Genomic DNA, 22119 nt, shown 5'->3' on the forward strand with positions numbered 1-22119 from the left:
CAATCATGAAGTGGAACGAAATTTATTGGATATTTCAAACTTTTTTAACAAATAAAAAACAGAAAAATTGGGCGTGCAAAATTATTCAGCCCCCTTAAGTTAATATTTTGTAGCGCCACCTTTAGCTGCGATTACAGCTGTAAGTCGCTTGAGGTATGTCTCTATCAGTTTTGCACATTGAGAGACTGACATTTTTGCCCATTCCTCCTTGCAAAACAGCTCGAGCTCAGTGAGGTTGGATGGAGAGCGTTTGTGAACAGCAGTTTTCAGTTCTTTCCACAGATTCTCGATTGGATTCAGGTCTGGACTTTGACTTGGCCATTCTAACACCTGGATATGTTTATTTGTGAACCATTCCATTGTAGATTTTGCTTTATGTTTTGGATCATTGTCTTGTTGGAAGACAAATCTCCGTCCCAGTCTCAGGTCTTTTGCAGACTCCATCAGGTTTTCTTCCAGAATGGTCCTGTATTTGGCTCCATCCATCTTCCCATCAATTTAAACCATCTTCCCTGTCCCTGCTGAAGAAAAGCAGGCCCAAACCATGATGCTGCCACCACCATGTTTGACAGCGGGGATGGTGTGTTCAGGGTGATGAGCTGTGTTGCTTTTACGCCAAACATAACGTTTTGCATTGTTGCCAAAAAGTTTGATTTTGGTTTCATCTGACCAGAGCACCTTCTTCCACATGTTTGGTGTCTCCCAGGTGGCTTGTGGCAAACTTTAAACGACACTTTTTATGGATATCTTTAAGAAATGGTTTTTCTTCTTTCCACTCTTCCATAAAGGCCAGATTTGTGCAGTATACGACTGATTGTTGTCCTATGGACAGAGTCTCCCACCTCAGCTGTAGATCTCTGCAGTTCATCTCTGATCAGTCTTCTCCTTGTATGAGCTGAAAGTTTAGAGGGATGGCCAGGTCTTCGTAGATTTGCAGTGGTCTGATACTCCTTCCATTTCAATATTATCGCTTGCACAGTGCTCCTTGGGATGTTTAAAGCTTTAGAAATCTTTTTGTATCCAAATCCGGCTTTAAACTTCTCCACAACAGTATCTCGGACCTGCCTGGTGTGTTCCTTGTTCTTCATGATGCTCTCTGCGCTTTAAACGGACCTCTGAGACTATCACAGTGCAGGTGCATTTATACGGAGACTTGATTACACACAGGTGGATTCAATTTATCATCATTAGTCATTTAGGTCAACATTGGATCATTAAGAGATCCTCACTGAACTTCTGGAGAGAGTTTGCTGCACTGAAAGTAAAGGGGCTGAATAATTTTGCACGCCCAATTTTTCAGTTTTTTATTTGTTGACTAAGTTTGAAATATCCAATAAATTTAGTTCCACTTCATGATTGTGTCCCACTTGTTGATTCTTCACAAAAAATTACAGTTTTATATCTTTATGTTTGAAGCCTGGAATGTGGCAAAAGGTCGCAAAGTTCAAGGGGGCTGAATACTTTCTGTATATATATATATGTATATATATATATATATATATATATATATATATATATATGTAGCACCCTCCTAGATAGGTGCTAGGAAGGAGAATAGTTTGCTCTGCCTGTTTAACAGGGGAGCAGCAGGCAAATCATAGTCTGCTCCATCTGCTTATCAGGGGAGCCTGATCATCAGTAGTTATGCCTGTTGCATGTGTCCATGTGTGATTCATATGGGCTAAGGGAGTGTCCCCACTGTATCCAATAGGGGAGTCTGTTGGACAGTGGAGGAAACCCAGCCAGTGACACACAGGCTTTGTAACTGTCCCAGTGGGTTGGCACAAACAGTGTTGCATCCTGGGATAGGTTATAAAAGCCAGGGGCACATGTGACAGGGTGTCTTTCAGTGGGAAGCCAGGTCCCAGGAGGAGGGTGACGGCTGTCTCTCCTCCTATCTGTATGGAAGGTGGTCACAGGTGGTCGGCCTAGTCAACCAGAAGTGTGGTGCTGAGCCAGGAGGTCCAGTGGATGCTGACAAGTAGAGTTGAAGGCAGAGCAACCTTGGGAAAACAGTGTCCGTGAGTACCGGGAAGCTTGCCAGGGGTCTGCCCAGGAAGGGGACCACTCTATTAGAGAGTCAGTGGACAGGAGCTAGCACGCACAGCAAGTGAGAAAGGGGGTGCCAAGTTAGGACCCTGAAGATAAACTATAACAGGATAACATTCTTTATCTTCACTTCAGAGACAAGGTCTTGCCGCTCACTGCAGCTAGTTGTCCTCAGATTTGTGCATAGTTCATAGTTGGAGTATCCCACTCATCCCTTCTCCCATCCCAGTTCTAAATAAAACACAAAAACCAAATCCCCTGGACTGTTCATTGTCTGAGCTAAGCATCTAAAGTGAAGTTTCCACAAACTGTTGCTACGGGTAGCCCAGGGGAATCCAGAAAGTACAATTCTCAGCAGTCCTCTAGGGGGCAGTGCAACATATACAGCATATATATATATATATATATATATATATATATATATATATTTTTTTTTTTTTTTTTTTTTTTTTTTCAGTTTGATTAATAGTGGTGACGCTGTTTGAAAGTGGATTAATTATTAGCAATGAAAATCAGTCTGAAACAAAAAAAAAAAAACATTTTAGATGCACTTTATATATAGATTTTACCCATGATATAGGATACTCAAAGCACAATGGATTTTCTAAAGAGGTAGCAAAGAGGAACTCCTTTCATATATGCTGTACCTGGTTGAGATCTCAGTGAGAGTTTACAAGAAAGAGAGGGTGAGAGGTCACTGCTGTTACTCATCCCATTGTATATTTAAGTAAAAAAAATTGCAATATGCCATCGGGTCTGCCGGTCACACGTGTCGGCATCTTCGGGTACGAGTGGGGGCGGGAGCGCCCCTCCGGCGGGTGGCGCGCTCGCCCCCTATTTGCTCCCAGGCTAGTGACGTACCGGTACGTCACTTTGCCTGGGAGGGGCTGACCGCCGCCGTATATAGTCGGGCGGCGGTCGGCAAGTGGTTAAAGCATAATAGAGATTTCCATCTCAGGAGCCTCCCTATTAGTCAGTGAGATCACCCATCACATCAAATGGCCATTAAGGAATTTTACAGGAAAAGTCAAGATTAGAATAAAAATCTGTTTGCCTATATCTCTATGTTAATTGAACACAATAAACACTGAAAGGAAACCATATAGATATTGTAAGTACAGTATATCAAATTAATTATATGTACAACGTTTTTTACTTACCTTGCATGCTATGCATTTCTTCTTTTGAGGGATTTTTCTCATTTTACCATGTTTTCTTGCCACAGCAGCTAATACTTTTATGTTCCGTTATCAGATCCTTGCTGGAGCTCCATTTGGAAGCACTGTTAACAAGAAAATCCCTGACAAGGAGTTTCCATCAGCGCAGGACCTGAACACCATCTGGTCACTTGGGGCAAGGATTTCACTGTCAAGTTTAACTAATAATTTATTTGTTAGCACATTTAAATAACATGGCCTCCTTCTTAGCTATGCATGCTCATTACAGGTCATGTGATGTGGCCTCTTCGGGTCTTATCAAACAGAAGGTCTACAGTTGAGGAGGAACACGATCACTACCTCTAGTTACTGTGATATGTCTTGTAATAGACCATGGCCATGATCTAGGCACCTTAAAGCTCAACTCTGTGCACATTCAATTAAACATATTCATTTTCAATTAACATTCAATTAAATATATTCCTTTCATAGCCACAAAGGATAAAAATACCCTTTGTGTGCACCAAGTGCCTTTGCAAACCCAGATATTATATAAAGTAGCAGTGACATCAACACTGTGCGGTACAGAGTCTATGCAGGGAGCAGAGCTGTAAGTGTGTGTGTTTGAAGGGGGGGGGGGGGTGATAGCAGGCTCCACCCACTACAGACTGCCTGCAGAAAACTACAGGAGGGGTGGAGTCCAGACCAGTCACCTTGCAGAATGAGAGAGAGTAGCAGTGACCAGTCTTTATTACAGGAAGCTCTTGCACAGGGGCAAGGTTTCACACTAAATAATGCAAAGATTTAGAAGAGCACTGTATCTTCCTGTGTCCCTTTCTGATTTTTATTATTTTGCATATTTGTCCAACTTAAATGATTCAGATCATCAAACAAATTTTAATACTACACTGAGATAACCCTAGTAAATATAAAATGCCTTTTTTAAATTATTATTTCATCTATTAAGAAAAAAGTTATCTAAACCTGCTTGGCCCTGTGTGAAAAAGTAATTGCCCCCTAAGCCTATTAACTAGTTGTGCCACCCTTGGCGGCAACAACTACAGTAACGCGTTTGTGAGAACTGGCAATGAGTCTTTCACATCGCTGTGGTGGAGGAATTTTGGCCCACTCTTCTTTGCGTAATTGTTTTAATTTAGCCACATTGGAGGGGTTTCGGGCATGACCGGCCTACTGCATAAACCAAGTGCGCTGGAGCTTGAGGTCACAAACTGATGGCTGGACATTCTCCTTTGGGATTTTCATGGTAGAGAGCAAAATTTATGGTTCCATCAATTATGGCAAGCCTTCCAGGTCCTAAAGCTGCAAAGCAGCCCCAGACCATCACACTACAACTACCATGTTTGACTGTTAGTATGATATTGTTTTTATGAAATGCTGTACTAGTTTTACGCCAGATTTACTGGGAGGCACACACCTTCAAAAAAGTTAAACTTTTATCTCATCAGTCCACAGAAAATTTGTCCAAATTTGAGACGATCCTTTGTGTTCTTTTGGGTCAGGAGTGGCTTCCGCCTTGGAACTCTCCAATGGATGCCATTTTTGCCCACTTTAGATGTTATTCTTGTTTTTCTCATGACCTCCTGAATGATTTATCATGTTCTTGGCATAATTTTGGTAGGCTTGGGAAGGTTCACCACTGTTCCAAGTTTTTTATGGATAATGGCTCTCACCGTGGTCCGCTGGAGCTCCAAAGCCTAAAGCCCCGTACACACGAGTAGAAATTCGGCCGGGAAATTTCGTCCGACGACCGATCTGCCGATTTTCGGCTTGTTAGTATGGTGCTTCCGACAACCAACTCCGACTTTTCGGCCGAAAAAATCCTGGTGTGGAGGCTAAATAATTTTTGTCGACCGTCAAAACACGTCCGATTTTTGTCTCATTAGTACAGATTTCGATGGGGAAAAATCTTATGAGCAAGAATAGGCATGCTCAGAGATGAAAGAACACAAAGAAAGCAATCCAACACATGACATCACTTCTGAAGTAGAATTCTGTAGTGCGGGAAAATTTGTGTGCAGTCTAGAGCACAATCCAACCAACAGACACCACTCTGGACAAAAGACGGACGACCGGTCGGCGGAAATTCGTTGCGTGTGTGTACGAGGCTTTAGAAATGGCTTTGTAACCCTTTCCAGACTTATGCACATCCATTTTTTTTCACATGGTGATGATGTGTAGCTTTTTTTTTAGATCTTTTAGCATAATTCACTTTGTCAGAAAGCTTCCGTTTAAGTGATTTCTTGATTTAACAGGTCTGGCAGCAATCAGAACTGAGTGTGGCAAGTGAAATATAACTTAGCTTTCCAAAAAATTTGGTTAATTATTGCAGTTCATTCATGATTTAGCAAGGGGGGGGGGCAATCACTTTTCACATAGGGCCAGGCAGGTTTGAACAGTTTTTTTCCTTAAAAAAAGAAATAATCATTTTGCATTTACTCAGGTTATCTTTGTGTAATTTTGTAGCACCCTCTAGTGTGCTACTAGATTAGTTTGACTCATGGTTAGTTTATGTTGGGAATTGTTAGGAATTGGGTCAGGGTTACTGCATGTCAGGCTGAATGAATCACAGATTCAGGCCTCTGGTACTTCCCCCTGGATGTGGAAGTTTGGAGAAACTTCCAGAAATTAGTGGGCAGAGGCCAGGAGTGCTGATCTGCATTTTTGAGTGAACCTGGCCATTCTTCAGGCAGAGGGCCTGGCAGGGGGCTAGATCAGCCCTTAAAAATGGGAAAGCCATGCCAGCAAGGGAGCAGATGGAGTGCTGCGAAAGAGCGGACCCCTGTGTCTGGGGGGGGGGGGGGGGGGGCTCTGCCTCCAGGTTGGGCTTGGGCTGGCTTGGGAAGATCCTTACAGCATTTGGGTTTGGAAAGGAATCTTGCCTACGGAGCAGCAGGGAGCTAAGAGGGCAGTGTGAGTACATATGCACACCCAGGGATTCACAAGGGGATATGTGGCAAGCTTTCAGGAGGACAGCACTGTGCTTAATTCTTTCTATCCCTTGGCCTGGGAGATCTTCGAAGCAGCCAGGTGGGCTGGTGGACAAGCAGCCAGGTAGGCTGGTGGACAAGCAGCCAGGTAGGCTGGTAGTTCCTGCAGGTAACAGAGCTGCGAGCAGTTTCTATGGTAGAGTTGGAGATACCCCTGTATGCAGTTTACAACACACTGTGATACCTTTAAACCTTTCACTGCCAGGTCTGTACGGCGTACGGACCTACAGAATTGCTTACAGCTGGCCAGGTCCTTACGGACCTCATTTCTTCTTCTGCTATAAGCTCATGGTCACTTCAGCAGATGCTGCTGAACAAACTGATAGCTCTGATCAGTGGCTGATAAGCCACTGATCAGAACAATTTACATAAAATGTGACACCCCCCTCCCCCCTGCCGCCACTGCTCTGCCGCTGTCTCTCCTGCCCCACCACTCACCTATGCTAACATCTAAAGTGCCCCCCACCCTCACTCTAACTCTTCCTTACCCTGCCTCCCCCTTCCTGCTCTGATTCCCCCCCCCCTTCCCCCAGCACCGATTCCCCCCCTCGCAAACTCCGATCCCTCTGCGGCTGTCCTGCAGCTTTCAGAATCTCTCCTCCCGCCAGCTTTTTGTCTTGCAGGGCAATCACAGAGGGATCAACTTGCAGAAAGAGACACCCCTTGCTGATCCGACCTCCCTCCAGTGCCCCCCCTCACTTCTCTAATGTCCAGGTGCTGCCTGCCCTGCAGCTGCTAACCGGCTCTCCAAACCTCCCCCTCCCGTTGGCTTTTCATGCTGCAGGGCAGGCATAGAGCGATCTTTTTTTTAAGTACACCCCCCTCCCACTGCTCTGACCCCCCACCCCCCAGTGCTTCTACACCTCCCCAATGTCTGGGCTCTCCCTCCTTCCTTCCCACCGGCTGTAGCCGCTGTCAGATCTCGGTCAGCATGGAGGGGGGTGTTTCCCGCATCGCACCTGAATTTGCCAGCAGCTCACATTACCCTCTGCGAACAGCTGAGGGTGTCATTACAAAGTTAATGGCACCCCCAGGTCGGTTTGCAGATCACAGTGCGAACTGTGAATTCAGAAATTAATCGGATCACATAGGTGTGAACACCCATGTGATCCGTTTCTAGTGCGGACAAAAAAAAGGGTCCTGCATGAGTTTGGTCCGAATGCGAACAGTTTGTATGGCTGAATTCGCATCGCACAGACATTGCATGTGATCTGCACAGCAATGCGGTGCAAATCACATGCAATGTCTGGCATCGCACCAGTGTGAACCGGCCCTTAGAGCAGATTTAGACGTGTCTAAATCTCCCTTGTCTCTGAAACCTAATCCACATTTGGATCGAGCTTCAGAGGCTACTGAGAGGTGGTGAGGAAGCAATGTGATGCTTCCTCGCCACCAACTTTAACCCCATTTTACCAACAAAGGCACTGCAACCACATGCATTGCACAAGGTGGCGGAGAGTTTGCGGTGCTTCTCCTTGACATTACTGTGTAGTGTTCGGCAGAAGTCATCACTACAAGTTGCATCAAGTTTGCCGCAGGTGCAAGGCATCCCAGCATCAGCACCCTGTTCACTGCCTATTTCAGTTTAAAGCACAGCTCCATCCAAAAGGGGAAACTCCGCTTGTTTGCACCCTCTCCACTGCCACATTTTACATTTTTTGGGGGGGATGGGGGAGTGGGTACCTGGTTTTGACAGGTACCTGCTCCCATTTCAGGGGTACCCACTCCCACTTCCGGGTAAGATCGCCACAGTAATCTACAAAGCTGTTTGGCCCCTCCTCCTTCCCCCTGCTGCCCTCTGAGACACAGAGGAATGTGGGACCATTCACAAAGTGCAGGGCAACTCGCTCATGCTCAATAGGAAACTGGCTGTGAAGCCGTAAGGCTTCACTGCCGGTTTCCCTTAGTGAAGATACCGGCACCTGCACCTGAAGTGGATTGAAGGCTCGAGTGCTGACATGTATAAAAAGTTAGCAGCTACAGTAATTGCTGACTTCTAATTTTTTGGGGGGAGATTGGTACTCCTCTTTAGGGGCGTTTAAACTGCTAAACCGGGCATTTATGCTGCCCCCAACAAGAAGGGTTCACACAGGGCATACTTCAACGAGGCCATGTTTAGCTGCACAGGGATGCATAGGTGTTCCGTGTGTCCCATGCAGGCAATCCCATTGATGTCAATCGGGACACTGCGGCTGCAAAGAAATGCACAGGTGTTTTGTGCATTCCTGTGCAGGCCGTCCTATTCGTATAATTTGGGATGCAGTTGCTGTATCAGGACAGCCATTGCTCCCAACTTGACATCCATATGGGTGTATAGCCCTGAACTCACCCTTTCTGCATTTGGGGCCATGCACTTACACCCGCAAGGATGTCAAATCTGTCTTTGCAGCTTCTGCGTCCCAGTTGACATGAATAGGACTGCCTGCACAGGTGTTCTGTGCATCCACGTGAGCGTAAACACGGCTCTCCGTGGGCATACTGTACAATGTAGCACACCTGATTGAGTGAGGCCTTAGTAGGAATTTAGCAGGAATTTTGTAAGTTATGTTGTGTTCGATTTTCACCATTTTTCAAATAGGCGCAATGTAAAAATTACAAATATTTGTTATTTATTATTATTTATTAAGGTTAAGCTTTTATATTTAGTAGGGATTTAGCAGGAATTGTGTAAAATTAGCTGTGTTTTTCCTGCTAATAGCACCCTGTTCACTGCCTATTTCAGCTTAAGTCTGCTGTTGTAAACACAACAGACCGTTGTTCTCTCTGAAATGAACACAGAGCATCTGTGATCCTTTAATTAGGATCACAGGTCTCTGTATTCATTTCACAAGTCCCTCCCCCATACAGTTAGAAAACACCCCCTAGGCTCACACTTAACCCTTTGATCACCCCTGGATTAACCCCTTTCCTGCCAGTGTCATTAAAAAAAGTAACAGTGCATATTTATAGCACTGATTACTGTAGTAATGTCACTGGTCCCTCCAAAAGTGTCAATGTCAGTTAGGGGTCCGATCTGTCCGCCGCAATGTTGCAGTCCCGCTAAAAATCACAGATGGCCACCATTACTAGTAAATAAAAAATAAAAATGACATAAATCTTTCCCCTAGTTTGTAGACGTGATAACTTTTGGGCAAACCAATTTAAAATATGCTTACTGGGATTTACAGCATATACAGTGCATCCGGAAAGTATTCACAGCGCTTCACTTTTTCCACATTTTGTTATGTTACAGCCTTATTCCAAAATGGATTACATTCGTTATTTTCCTCAGAATTACGCAAACAATACCCCATAATGACAATGTAAAAGAAGTTTGTTTGAAATTTTAGCAAATTGTTTAAAAACAAAAAACAAAACAAATCACATGTAAATAAGTATTCACAGCCTTTGCCATGATACTCAAAATGGAGCTCAGGTGCATCCTGTTTCCACTGATCATCCTTGAGATGTTTCTACAACTTGATTGGAGTCCATCTGTGGTAAATTCAGTTGATTGGACATGATTTGGAAAGGCACACACCTGTCTATATAAGGTCCCACAGTTAACAGTGCATGTTAGAGCACAAACCAAGCCATGAAGTCCAAGGAATTGTCTGTAGACCTCCAAGACAGGATTGTATCAAGGCACAGATCTGGGGAAGGGTACAAAAAAATGTCTGCAGCATCGAAGGCCCCAATGAGCACAGTGGCCTCCATTATCCATAAATGGAAGAAGTTTGGAACCACCAGGACTCTTTCTAGAGTGGGCTACTCTGCCAAATTGAGCGATCAGGGGAGAAGTGCCTTAGTCAGTAAAGTGACTAAGAACCCAATGGTTACTCTGACAGAGCTCCAGCATTTCTCTGTGTAGAGAGGAGAACCTTCCGGAAGAACAATCATCTCTGTAGCACTCCACCAATCAGGCCTGTATGGTAGAGTGGCCAGGCGGAAGCCACTCCTCAGTAAAATGCACATTATAACCCACCTGGAGTTTGCCAAAAGGCACCTGAAGGACTCTCAGACCATGAAAAACAAAATTCTCTGGTCTGATGAAAGATTGAACTCTTTGGCCTGAATGGCAAGCATCATGTCTGGAGGAAACCAGGCACCGCTCATCACCTGGCCAATATCATCTCTACACTGAGGCATGGTGGTGGCAGTATCATGATGTGGGGATGTTTTTCAGCGTCAGGAACTGGGAAACTAGTCAGGATTTCGGGAAAGATGAATGCAGCAATCTACAGAGACATCCTTGATGAAATCCTGCTCCGGAGCACTCTGGACCTCAGACTGGGGCAAAGGTCCATCTTCCAACAGGACAACGACCCTAAGCACACAGCCAAGATACCAGAAGAGTGGCAACAGGACAACTTTGTAAATTTTCTTGAGCGGCCCAGACAGAGCCCAAACTTGAACCCGAATGAACATCTCTGGGGAGATCTGAAAATGGCTGTGCACCGACGCTCCCTATACTACCTGATGGAGCTTGAGAGGTCCTGCAAAGAAGAATGGGAGAAAATGCCCAAAATAGGTGTGCCAAGCTTGTATCATCATACTCAAAAAGACTTGAGATTGTAATTGGTGCCAAAGGTGCTTCAACAAAGTATTGAGCAAAGGCTTTGAATACTTATGTACATGGGATTTTTTTCGTGTTTTTATTTTTAATAAATTTGCAAAGATTTCAAACAAACTTCTTTCACATTGTCATTATGGGGTATTGTTTGTAGAATTTTGAGGAAAATAATTAATTTAATCCATTTTAGAATAAGGCTGTAACATAAGAAAATGTGGAAAAAGTGCAGCGCTGTGAAAACTTTCCGGATGCACTTTAAAAAGCTGAACATCTTTCTCCTGGATTCACCAGCTAGTGAATCATTGACTTGGAACAAACAATCAATGACATTTTAAAATCTAAATCTTGTGCTATGGTTATTGACTGTATGCATCTTTGTGGTTTTTATTCTTAAAAAATCTAATAAACATATTAAAATCTAAAATCTAAAGCTTCCTCTATGCATGTTTGTTCATGTTGAATGGATTAGCAGGGAGTAAAGCTAGGATCAGGATCACAACCCCCAAGCCTGAAACTTGAAAATCCAAATAAGCAATGGCAGTACTCCTATTTATGTCTTTACATGTTCTCATTAAGGTGATAATATTAACTTCTTAGATAAATGTCAGTTTTCTCATTTTCTCTTTTCTGATAGGACTTTGTGTATTTTCCAGGGATATCTCCAATACTCTGTACTATTTTATGGCTACTATGGCAGAGAAAGGAAAATTGGAAGTGCTGGATACCGTCTGCCGCTGGCGTACTTTCTTGTTGGGATGGCAGTCTTTGCCTACAGTTTCATCACACTGTTAAGAAAGTAATATAACATATCACCTCTATTAAGTGTATATAATATTCCCAGCAAATGACATCTGTGTATACAGTTTACATTCTTTACACTAAACACTATGGGGTTGATTTACTGAAAGCAAATAGGCTGTTTATTTTACAAGGGAATTTTCTCTAAGAGTCGGTTCACACTAGCGCGACTTGTCAGGCGACTTGTCAGCCTGACAAGTCGCGCTCCCTCGCGGTCCTTTGACCTCTACACGACCCGTTCTAATAGGAGTGACACAAGTCTCTCCGACTTAGAAAAAGGGTCCTGTACTATTTCGGGGCGACCTCGGAGCGACTTGCATAGACTTCCATTATGTGAAGTCCCTGCAAGTCGCTCCGAAGTTGTGGTGCAAGGGAATGCACAAGTCGCCCCCGAAGTAGTAAGGAGTCGTGTCCCCTAAGTGTGAACCGGCTCTTAGTTTAGTAAATGTGGCACATTTTTACTTTGCAGAGAATACCTAATTACAGGGAAAGAAAAAAACACACACACATGATTCGATGATGAAAGTCAACAAAGCCTCGCCTTATTTACTAAGCTAAGGGAACATTCCCTTGTATTGTGAAATCCCTTGCACTGAACAGTCTATTTGCCCTTAGTAAATGTGTATTTCAATTTTTCAATAAAAAACACATTCTATAGGTACACCAGGCATCACATACGTTGGTCAAACCACCATTTGATAGCTATGTATTTACTGTGTGCAAGTGTTAGTTTTGATTAACTCTAGGATATATTGTAATCATTGCAATCAATTATTAGGGATTTGCTCTGGGGTTCACCTGGAACCACAGCCAGGTGCACACACTCCTCCGCTTGTTACTCCAATAAGCAGTCTAGGGGATTTTGTTGTTTTTGTATTAATGGAGACCTTGGATAGGGAAGGGATTAGAGTGGGATACTCCAGAAGAACTATTCACACAAGGACTCTAGCTTCTTTTCCTAGTAAAGCTTTGGTGAAGTCTTTCTCTGAAAGTAGATACATTTTCCCACTGCAGCAGCAGAACTATTTACAACACTGAGCAATGTCCCATCGAAGTAGTGGACAGGGTTAGACAAGGCTTCTCAGAACACTAGCAGGTGTCCTCTTTTTTGTGGGCCCTCAGCTGACTTACATAAAAGTAAGCTAAAAAAAAAAAGGTTGGGACTTTAAATTTACCTCCTTGGGTTCAATAATAAACACTTGACAAGTTGATTTAAAATGTTTTTTCACAAATTGTTTTTTCCAGGATGCCGCCATCCTGGGTTTATGATTAGTTTTATAGCCAACGCGTTTCGCAGGCTAACCCGCTTCGTCAGGGCTACAGATCCTATTATATACAGTAACAATTAGTGTTGAGCGAACACGGACTGTATTATTCGTGTTCGTACCGAATAATTGGATTTTTTGTACCCGAACACGGACACGGACACTTTACTGTATGTTCGGGTAAAAATCCGTGTTCGGTCGTTTTATTTCCGGGTTTTGCATGCTTTGGCGCTCTTTTCATGGCGGGCTTTCAACAGCCAATCAACAATCGTTTAACTGGTGTGCCTTAAGCCATCCCAGCCATGCCTGCAAATGTCTCAGTAGCTGTGATTGGCCGTCTGAAGCATGTGACCAAGTCTTTATAAGTTCGAGGCAGCCGCAGCGGCGTCATTATGCTGCTTAGATTCAGGGACAGAGCACACATCAACGTGCTGGCTGCTGATTAGGGAAAGATAGGCAGGAAAAAACCATTTGTGTCCGGATAGAATTGAGGGACAGGTCGGAGTGTTTAGGCAGGGCGAGTTGTAGGCATTTTAGGGATAGAGTCTGCTGAATTATAGGGTCAGTGTCTTCTACAAACTACAATCGATATTGCTGTGTGGGGGGTGGGGTCTGCACTCAATCCTGATCTACGATCTCTTCTCAATCCTGTTAGGGACAGAGTCTGCTGAATTTTAGGGAAACTGTGTTCTACAAACTACAATCGATATTGCTGTGTGGTGTGGGATTGGAGATAGGCAGGTGTCAGTGATCCACATCCATTTTTCTGTGTGTGAGCTGCAGTGAACACAATCTTTTTGGGCTGCAGTGAACACAATCTTTTTGGGCTGCAGTGAACACAATCTTTTTGGGCTGCAGTGAACACAATCTTTTTGGGCTGCAGTGAACACAATCTTTTTGGGGTGCAGTGAACAAAATCTTTTTGGGGTGCAGTGAACACAATCCTTTTTGGTGTGCAGTGAACACAATCTTTGTGGGGTGCAGTGAACAAAATCCTTTGTGGGGTGCAGTGAACACAATCTTTTTGGGGTGCAGTGAACAAAATCCTTTTTGGGGTGCAGTGAACAACATCCTTTTTGGGGTGCAGTGAACACAATCTTTTTGGGGTGCAGTGAACAAAATCCTTTGTGGGGTGCAGTGAACACAATCTTTTTGGGGTGCAGTGAACACAATCTTTTTGGGGTGGAGTGAACAACATCCTTTTTGGGGTGCAGTGAACAAAATCCTTTTTGGGGTGCAGTGAACAAAATCATTTTTGGGGTGCAGTGAACACAATCTTTTTGGGGTGCAGTGAACACAATCTTTGTGGGGTGCAGTGAACACAATCTTTTTGGGGTGGAGTGAACAACATCCTTTTTGGGGTGCAGTGAACAACATCCTTTTTGGGGTGCAGTGAACACAATCTTTTTGGGGTGCAGTGAACACAATCTTTGTGGGGTACAGTGAACAGAATCTTTGTGGGGTGCAGTGAACACAATCTTTGGGGGGTACAGTGAACACAATCTTTGTGAGGTGCAGTGAACACAATCTTTGTGGGGTGCAGTGAACACAATCATTGTGGGGTGCAGTGAACTCAATCTTTGTGGGGTACAGTGAACACAATCTCATACTTCTGAAGGTTTGAGGGTGCTGCCTGTTCCATACTCCCCCTACTCCTCATCTAGCCTTTTAGGGGTACAAACAATAGTAATTGGGGCCTAGTGTGGTTGTGTACGTGTGATATACATACACTTTTTTGGGATCATATTTTCTATTCCGCTATTTAATCAAAAACCTTTGGGGATCAGTTAAATTGGGGGATAGTCTGTGTTGGTACGTGTGAGAGAGATCCACCTTTCCAAGTTGTTGGGGTTCATCTCATACTTCTGAAGGTTTGAGGGTGCTGCCTGTTCATACTCCCCCCTACTCCTAGCCTTTTAGGGGTACAAACAATAGTAATTGGGGCCTAGTGTGGTTGTGTACGTGTGATATACATACACTTTTTTGGGATCATATTTTCTATTCCGCTATTTAATCAAAAACCTTTGGGGATCAGTTAAATTGGTGGATAGTCTGTGTTGGTACGTGTGAGAGAGATCCACCTTTCCAAGTTGTTGGGGTTCATCTCATACTTCTGAAGGTTTGAGGGTGCTGCCTGTTCCATACTCCCCCTACTCCTAGCCTTTTAGGGGTACAAACAATAGTAATTGGGGCCTAGTGTGGTTGTGTACGTGTGATATACATACACTTTTTTGGGATCATATTTTCTATTCCGCTATTTAATCAAAAACCTTTGGGGATCAGTTAAATTGGTGGATAGTCTGTGTTGGTACGTGTGAGAGAGATCCACCTTTCCAAGTTGTTGGGGTTCATCTCATACTTCTGAAGGTTTGAGGGTGCTGCCTGTTCCATACTCCCCCTACTCCTAGCCTTTTAGGGGTACAAACAATAGTAATTGGGGCCTAGTGTGGTTGTGTACGTGTGATATACATACACTTTTTTGGGATCATATTTTCTATTCCGCTATTTAATCAAAAACCTTTGGGGATCAGTTAAATTGGGGGATAGTCTGTGTTGGTACGTGTGAGAGAGATCCACCTTTCCAAGTTGTTGGGGTTCATCTCATACTTCTGAAGGTTTGAGGGTGCTGCCTGTTCCATACTCCCCCCTACTCCTAGCCTTTTAGGGGTACAAACAATAGTAATTGGGGCCTAGTGTGGTTGTGTACGTGTGATATACATACACTTTTTTGGGATCATATTTTCTATTCCGCTATTTAATCAAAAACCTTTGGGGATCAGTTAAATTGGGGGATAGTCTGTGTTGGTACGTGTGAGAGAGATCCACCTTTCCAAGTTGTTGGGGTTCATCTCATACTTCTGAAGGTTTGAGGGTGCTGCCTGTTCCATACTCCCCCTACTCCTAGCCTTTTAGGGGTACAAACAATAGTAATTGGGGCCTAGTGTGGTTGTGTACGTGTGATATACATACACTTTTTTGGGATCATATTTTCTATTCCGCTATTTAATCAAAAACCTTTGGGGATCAGTTAAATTGGGGGATAGTCTGTGTTGGTACGTGTGAGAGAGATCCACCTTTCCAAGTTGTTGGGGTTCATCTCATACTTCTGAAGGTTTGAGGGTGCTGCCTGTTCCATACTCCCCCCTACTCCTAGCCTTTTAGGGGTACAAACAATAGTAATTGGGGCCTAGTGTGGTTGTGTACGTGTGATATACATACACTTTTTTGGGATCATATTTTCTATTCCGCTATTTAATCAAAAACCTTTGGGGATCAGTTAAATTGGGGGATAGTCTGTGTTGGTACGTGTGAGAGAGATCCACCTTTCCAAGTTGTTGGGGTTCATCTCATACTTCTGAAGGTTTGAGGGTGCTGCCTGTTCCATACTCCCCCTACTCCTAGCCTTTTAGGGGTACAAACAATAGTAATTGGGGCCTAGTGTGGTTGTGTACGTGTGATATACATACACTTTTTTGGGATCATATTTTCTATTCCGCTATTTAATCAAAAACCTTTGGGGATCAGTTAAATTGGGGGATAGTCTGTGTTGGTACGTGTGAGAGAGATCCACCTTTCCAAGTTGTTGGGGTTCATCTCATACTTCTGAAGGTTTGAGGGTGCTGCCTGTTCCATACTCCCCCTACTCCTAGCCTTTTAGGGGTACAAACAATAGTAATTGGGGCCTAGTGTGGTTGTGTACGTGTGATATACATACACTTTTTTGGGATCATATTTTCTATTCCGCTATTTAATCAAAAACCTTTGGGGATCAGTTAAATTGGGGGATAGTCTGTGTTGGTACGTGTGAGAGAGATCCACCTTTCCAAGTTGTTGGGGTTCATCTCATACTTCTGAAGGTTTGAGGGTGCTGCCTGTTCCATACTCCCCCTACTCCTAGCCTTTTAGGGGTACAAACAATAGTAATTGGGGCCTAGTGTGGTTGTGTACGTGTGATATACATACACTTTTTTGGGATCATATTTTCTATTCCGCTATTTAATCAAAAACCTTTGGGGATCAGTTAAATTGGGGGATAGTCTGTGTTGGTACGTGTGAGAGAGATCCACCTTTCCAAGTTGTTGGGGTTCATCTCATACTTCTGAAGGTTTGAGGGTGCTGCCTGTTCCATACTCCCCCTACTCCTAGCCTTTTAGGGGTACAAACAATAGTAATTGGGGCCTAGTGTGGTTGTGTACGTGTGATATACATACACTTTTTTGGGATCATATTTTCTATTCCGCTATTTAATCAAAAACCTTTGGGGATCAGTTAAATTGGGGGATAGTCTGTGTTGGTACGTGTGAGAGAGATCCACCTTTCCAAGTTGTTGGGGTTCATCTCATACTTCTGAAGGTTTGAGGGTGCTGCCTGTTCCATACTCCCCCTACTCCTAGCCTTTTAGGGGTACAAACAATAGTAATTGGGGCCTAGTGTGGTTGTGTACGTGTGATATACATACACTTTTTTTGGATCATATTTTCTATTCCGCTATTTAATCAAAAACCTTTGGGGATCAGTTAAATTGGGGGATAGTCTGTGTTGGTACGTGTGAGAGAGATCCACCTTTCCAAGTTGTTGGGGTTCATCTCATACTTCTGAAGGTTTGAGGGTGCTGCCTGTTCCATACTCCCCCTACTCCTAGCCTTTTAGGGGTACAAACAATAGTAATTGGGGCCTAGTGTGGTTGTGTACGTGTGATATACATACACTTTTTTGGGATCATATTTTCTATTCCGCTATTTAATCAAAAACCTTTGGGGATCAGTTAAATTGGGGGATAGTCTGTGTTGGTACGTGTGAGAGAGATCCACCTTTCCAAGTTGTTGGGGTTCATCTCATACTTCTGAAGGTTTGAGGGTGCTGCCTGTTCCATACCCCCCCTACTCCTCATCTAGCCTTTTAGGGGTACAAACAATAGTAATTGGGGCCTAGTGTGGTTGTGTACGTGTGATATACATACACTTTTTTTGGATCATATTTTCTATTCCGCTATTTAATCAAAAACCTTTGGGGATCAGTTAAATTGGGGGATAGTCTGTGTCGGTACGTGTGAGAGAGATCCACCTTTCCAAGTTGTTGGGGTTCATCTCATACTTCTGAAGGTTTGAGGGTGCTGCCTGTTCCATACTCCCCCTACTCCTCATCTAGCCTTTTAGGGGTACAAACAATAGTAATTGGGGCCTAGTGTGGTTGTGTACGTGCGAGATACATACACTTTTTTTGATCATATTTCCTATTCCGCTATTCAATAAAAACCTTTGAGGATCAATTGAATTGCGGGATAGTCTGTGTCGGTACGTGTGAGAGAGATCCACCTTTCCAAGTTGTTGGGGTTCATCTCATACTTCTGAAGGTTTGAGGGTGCTGCCTGTTCCATACTCCCCCTACTCCTCATCTAGCCTTTTAGGGGTACAAACAATAGTAATTGGGGCCTAGTGTGGTTGTGTACGTGTGATATACATACACTTTTTTTGGATCATATTTTCTATTCCGCTATTTAATCAAAAACCTTTGGGGATCAGTTAAATTGGGGGATAGTCTGTGTTGGTACGTGTGAGAGAGATCCACCTTTCCAAGTTGTTGGGGTTCATCTCATACTTCTGAAGGTTTGAGGGTGCTGCCTGTTCCATACTCCCCCTACTCCTCATCTAGCCTTTTAGGGGTACAAACAATAGTAATTGGGGCCTAGTGTGGTTGTGTACGTGCGAGATACATACACTTTTTTTGATCATATTTCCTATTCCGCTATTCAATAAAAACCTTTGAGGATCAATTGAATTGCGGGATAGTCTGTGTCGGTACGTGTGAGAGAGATCCACCTTTCCAAGTTGTTGGGGTTCATCTCATACTTCTGAAGGTTTGAGGGTGCTGCCTGTTCCATACTCCCCCTACTCCTCATCTAGCCTTTTAGGGGTACAAACAATAGTAATTGGGGCCTAGTGTGGTTGTGTACGTGTGATATACATACACTTTTTTTGGATCATATTTTCTATTCCGCTATTTAATCAAAAACCTTTGGGGATCAGTTAAATTGGGGGATAGTCTGTGTTGGTACGTGTGAGAGAGATCCACCTTTCCAAGTTGTTGGGGTTCATCTCATACTTCTGAAGGTTTGAGGGTGCTGCCTGTTCCATACTCCCCCTACTCCTCATCTAGCCTTTTAGGGGTACAAACAATAGTAATTGGGGCCTAGTGTGGTTGTGTACGTGTGATATACATACACTTTTTTGGGATCATATTTTCTATTCCGCTATTTAATCAAAAACCTTTGGGGATCAGTTAAATTGGGGGATAGTCTGTGTTGGTACGTGTGAGAGAGATCCACCTTTCCAAGTTGTTGGGGTTCATCTCATACTTCTGAAGGTTTGAGGGTGCTGCCTGTTCCATACTCCCCCTACTCCTCATCTAGCCTTTTAGGGGTACAAACAATAGTAATTGGGGCCCAGTGTGGTTGTGTACGTGTGATATACATACACTTTTTTGGGATCATATTTTCTATTCCGCTATTTAATCAAAAACCTTTGGGGATCAGTTAAATTGGGGGATAGTCTGTGTCGGTACGTGTGAGAGAGATCCACCTTTCCAAGTTGTTGGGGTTCATCTCATACTTCTGAAGGTTTGAGGGTGCTGCCTGTTCCATACCCCCCCTACTCCTCATCTAGCCTTTTAGGGGTACAAACAATAGTAATTGGGGCCTAGTGTGGTTGTGTACGTGCGAGATACATACACTTTTTTTGATCATATTTCCTATTCCGCTATTCAATAAAAACCTTTGAGGATCAATTGAATTGCGGGATAGTCTGTGTCGGTACGTGTGAGAGAGATCCACCTTTCCAAGTTGTTGGGGTTCATCTCATACTTCTGAAGGTTTGAGGGTGCTGCCTGTTCCATACTCCCCCTACTCCTCATCTAGCCTTTTAGGGGTACAAACAATAGTAATTGGGGCCTAGTGTGGTTGTGTACGTGTGATATACATACACTTTTTTTGGATCATATTTTCTATTCCGCTATTTAATCAAAAACCTTTGGGGATCAGTTAAATTGGGGGATAGTCTGTGTTGGTACGTGTGAGAGAGATCCACCTTTCCAAGTTGTTGGGGTTCATCTCATACTTCTGAAGGTTTGAGGGTGCTGCCTGTTCCATACTCCCCCTACTCCTCATCTAGCCTTTTAGGGGTACAAACAATAGTAATTGGGGCCCAGTGTGGTTGTGTACGTGTGATATACATACACTTTTTTGGGATCATATTTTCTATTCCGCTATTTAATCAAAAACCTTTGGGGATCAGTTAAATTGGGGGATAGTCTGTGTCGGTACGTGTGAGAGAGATCCACCTTTCCAAGTTGTTGGGGTTCATCTCATACTTCTGAAGGTTTGAGGGTGCTGCCTGTTCCATACCCCCCCTACTCCTCATCTAGCCTTTTAGGGGTACAAACAATAGTAATTGGGGCCTAGTGTGGTTGTGTACGTGTGATATACATACACTTTTTTTGGATCATATTTTCTATTCCGCTATTTAATCAAAAACCTTTGGGGATCAGTTAAATTGGGGGATAGTCTGTGTCGGTACGTGTGAGAGAGATCCACCTTTCCAAGTTGTTGGGGTTCATCTCATACTTCTGAAGGTTTGAGGGTGCTGCCTGTTCCATACCCCCCCTACTCCTCATCTAGCCTTTTAGGGGTACAAACAATAGTAATTGGGGCCTAGTGTGGTTGTGTACGTGCGAGATACATACACTTTTTTTGATCATATTTCCTATTCCGCTATTCAATAAAAACCTTTGAGGATCAATTGAATTGCGGGATAGTCTGTGTCGGTACGTGTGAGAGAGATCCACCTTTCCAAGTTGTTGGGGTTCATCTCATACTTCTGAAGGTTTGAGGGTGCTGCCTGTTCCATACTCCCCCTACTCCTCATCTAGCCTTTTAGGGGTACAAACAATAGTAATTGGGGCCCAGTGTGGTTGTGTACGTGTGATATACATACACTTTTTTTGGATCATATTTTCTATTCCGCTATTTAATTTAACTGGGCCTCCATGCGAGACCTGTGTGCCTTGTTGCGCTGTTTTGAGTACTCCACCAACATGGCCAGTGGCAATGACGCCGTTCTCAGCTTAACTATCCCACTTCTATGCCTCCTTGAAAAAACAATTCGGGCGATGATGGAAGAGGATGTGGCACAGGATGAGGAGGAGGAGGAGGATGAAGAGGTAACATTTCCAAGGCTTTCAGGGCAGTCATTCGCAAGGGGCTCCGAGGGTGGGTTCCTGCACACGCAAACGCCAGGGACGCAATTGTCCAGCAGGGGCACAGTTCTGGAGGATGAGGAGGATGAGGAGGAGGAGGAGCTGGAGGAGGAGATGGAACCATGTTCACAGCAGGGTGGCACCCAGGCCAGCTCATGGCCATCACTGGTGCGTGGCTGGGGGGATACAGAGGACACGGACGATACACCTCCCACAGAGGACAGCCTTTCGTTGCCTCTGGGCAGCCTGGCACACATGAGCGATTACATGCTGCAGTGTCTCCACAACGACCGCCGAGTTGCCCACATTCTAACTTGTGCTGATTACTGGGTGGCCACGCTGCTGGATCCCCGTTACAAGGACAACGTACCGTCCTTAATTCACTCACTGGAGCGCGATCGCAAGATGCGCGAGTACAAGCGCACGCTGGTAGACGCCATGCTGCTGGCATTCCCATCTGACAGCGGGGCCACAGTGGAAGCACAAGGCAGAGGAGGAGGAGGAGGAGGTCGCCAACGCAACCAGGGCACCGCCAGCACCTCAGAAGGCAGGGTTAGCATGGCCGAAATGTGGAAAAGCTTTGTCAGCACGCCACAACAAACAGCAGCACCAGCAGCTCAGATGGAACGTCTTAGCAGGAGGCAGCATTTTACCAACATGGTGGAGCAGTATGTGTGCACACGCCTACATGTAGTGAATGACGGGTCTGCCCCCTTCAACTTCTGGGTCTCCAAATTGGGCACATGGCTTGAGCTTGCCCTTTACGCCTTGGAGGTGCTGGCGTGCCCTGCAGCCAGTGTATTATCTGAACGGGTATTTAGCACGGCTGGGGGCGTTATAACAGACAAGCGCAGCCGCCTGTCCAGAGACAATGTGGACAAGCTCACGTTCATTAAAATGAACCAGGCATGGATCCCACGGGACTTTTCCGTACCTTATGCAGAATAGCAATGGATACCGACCTTACCCACCCATTGTTCCATTTTTGCTCTTTCTCACTCTTTTGGGGTGTACCCTCATTTAAAATTTTTGAAAAGAAG

The 22119-nt window shown here is 44.3% G+C and overlaps 1 protein-coding gene across 1 annotated transcript in view; it reads left to right on the forward strand.

Annotated features, from left to right (window-relative positions):
- Positions 1 to 22119, forward strand: part of TMC3 (transmembrane channel like 3) — a gene marked incomplete at its 3' end in the record, with an annotated part of 147670 nt that overhangs the window by 62874 nt on the left and 62677 nt on the right. The window contains exons 6-7 of the mRNA XM_082253474.1: positions 3304 to 3402; positions 11420 to 11562. Of these exons, the coding sequence (XP_082109600.1) occupies positions 3304 to 3402; positions 11420 to 11562 (242 nt within the window). The remainder of the gene's footprint in view (positions 1 to 3303; positions 3403 to 11419; positions 11563 to 22119) is intronic.

This window comes from Pelophylax lessonae (assembly GCF_965119305.1).
Source record: "Pelophylax lessonae genome assembly, chromosome: 4".
NCBI classification, from domain to species: Eukaryota; Metazoa; Chordata; class Amphibia; order Anura; family Ranidae; genus Pelophylax; species Pelophylax lessonae.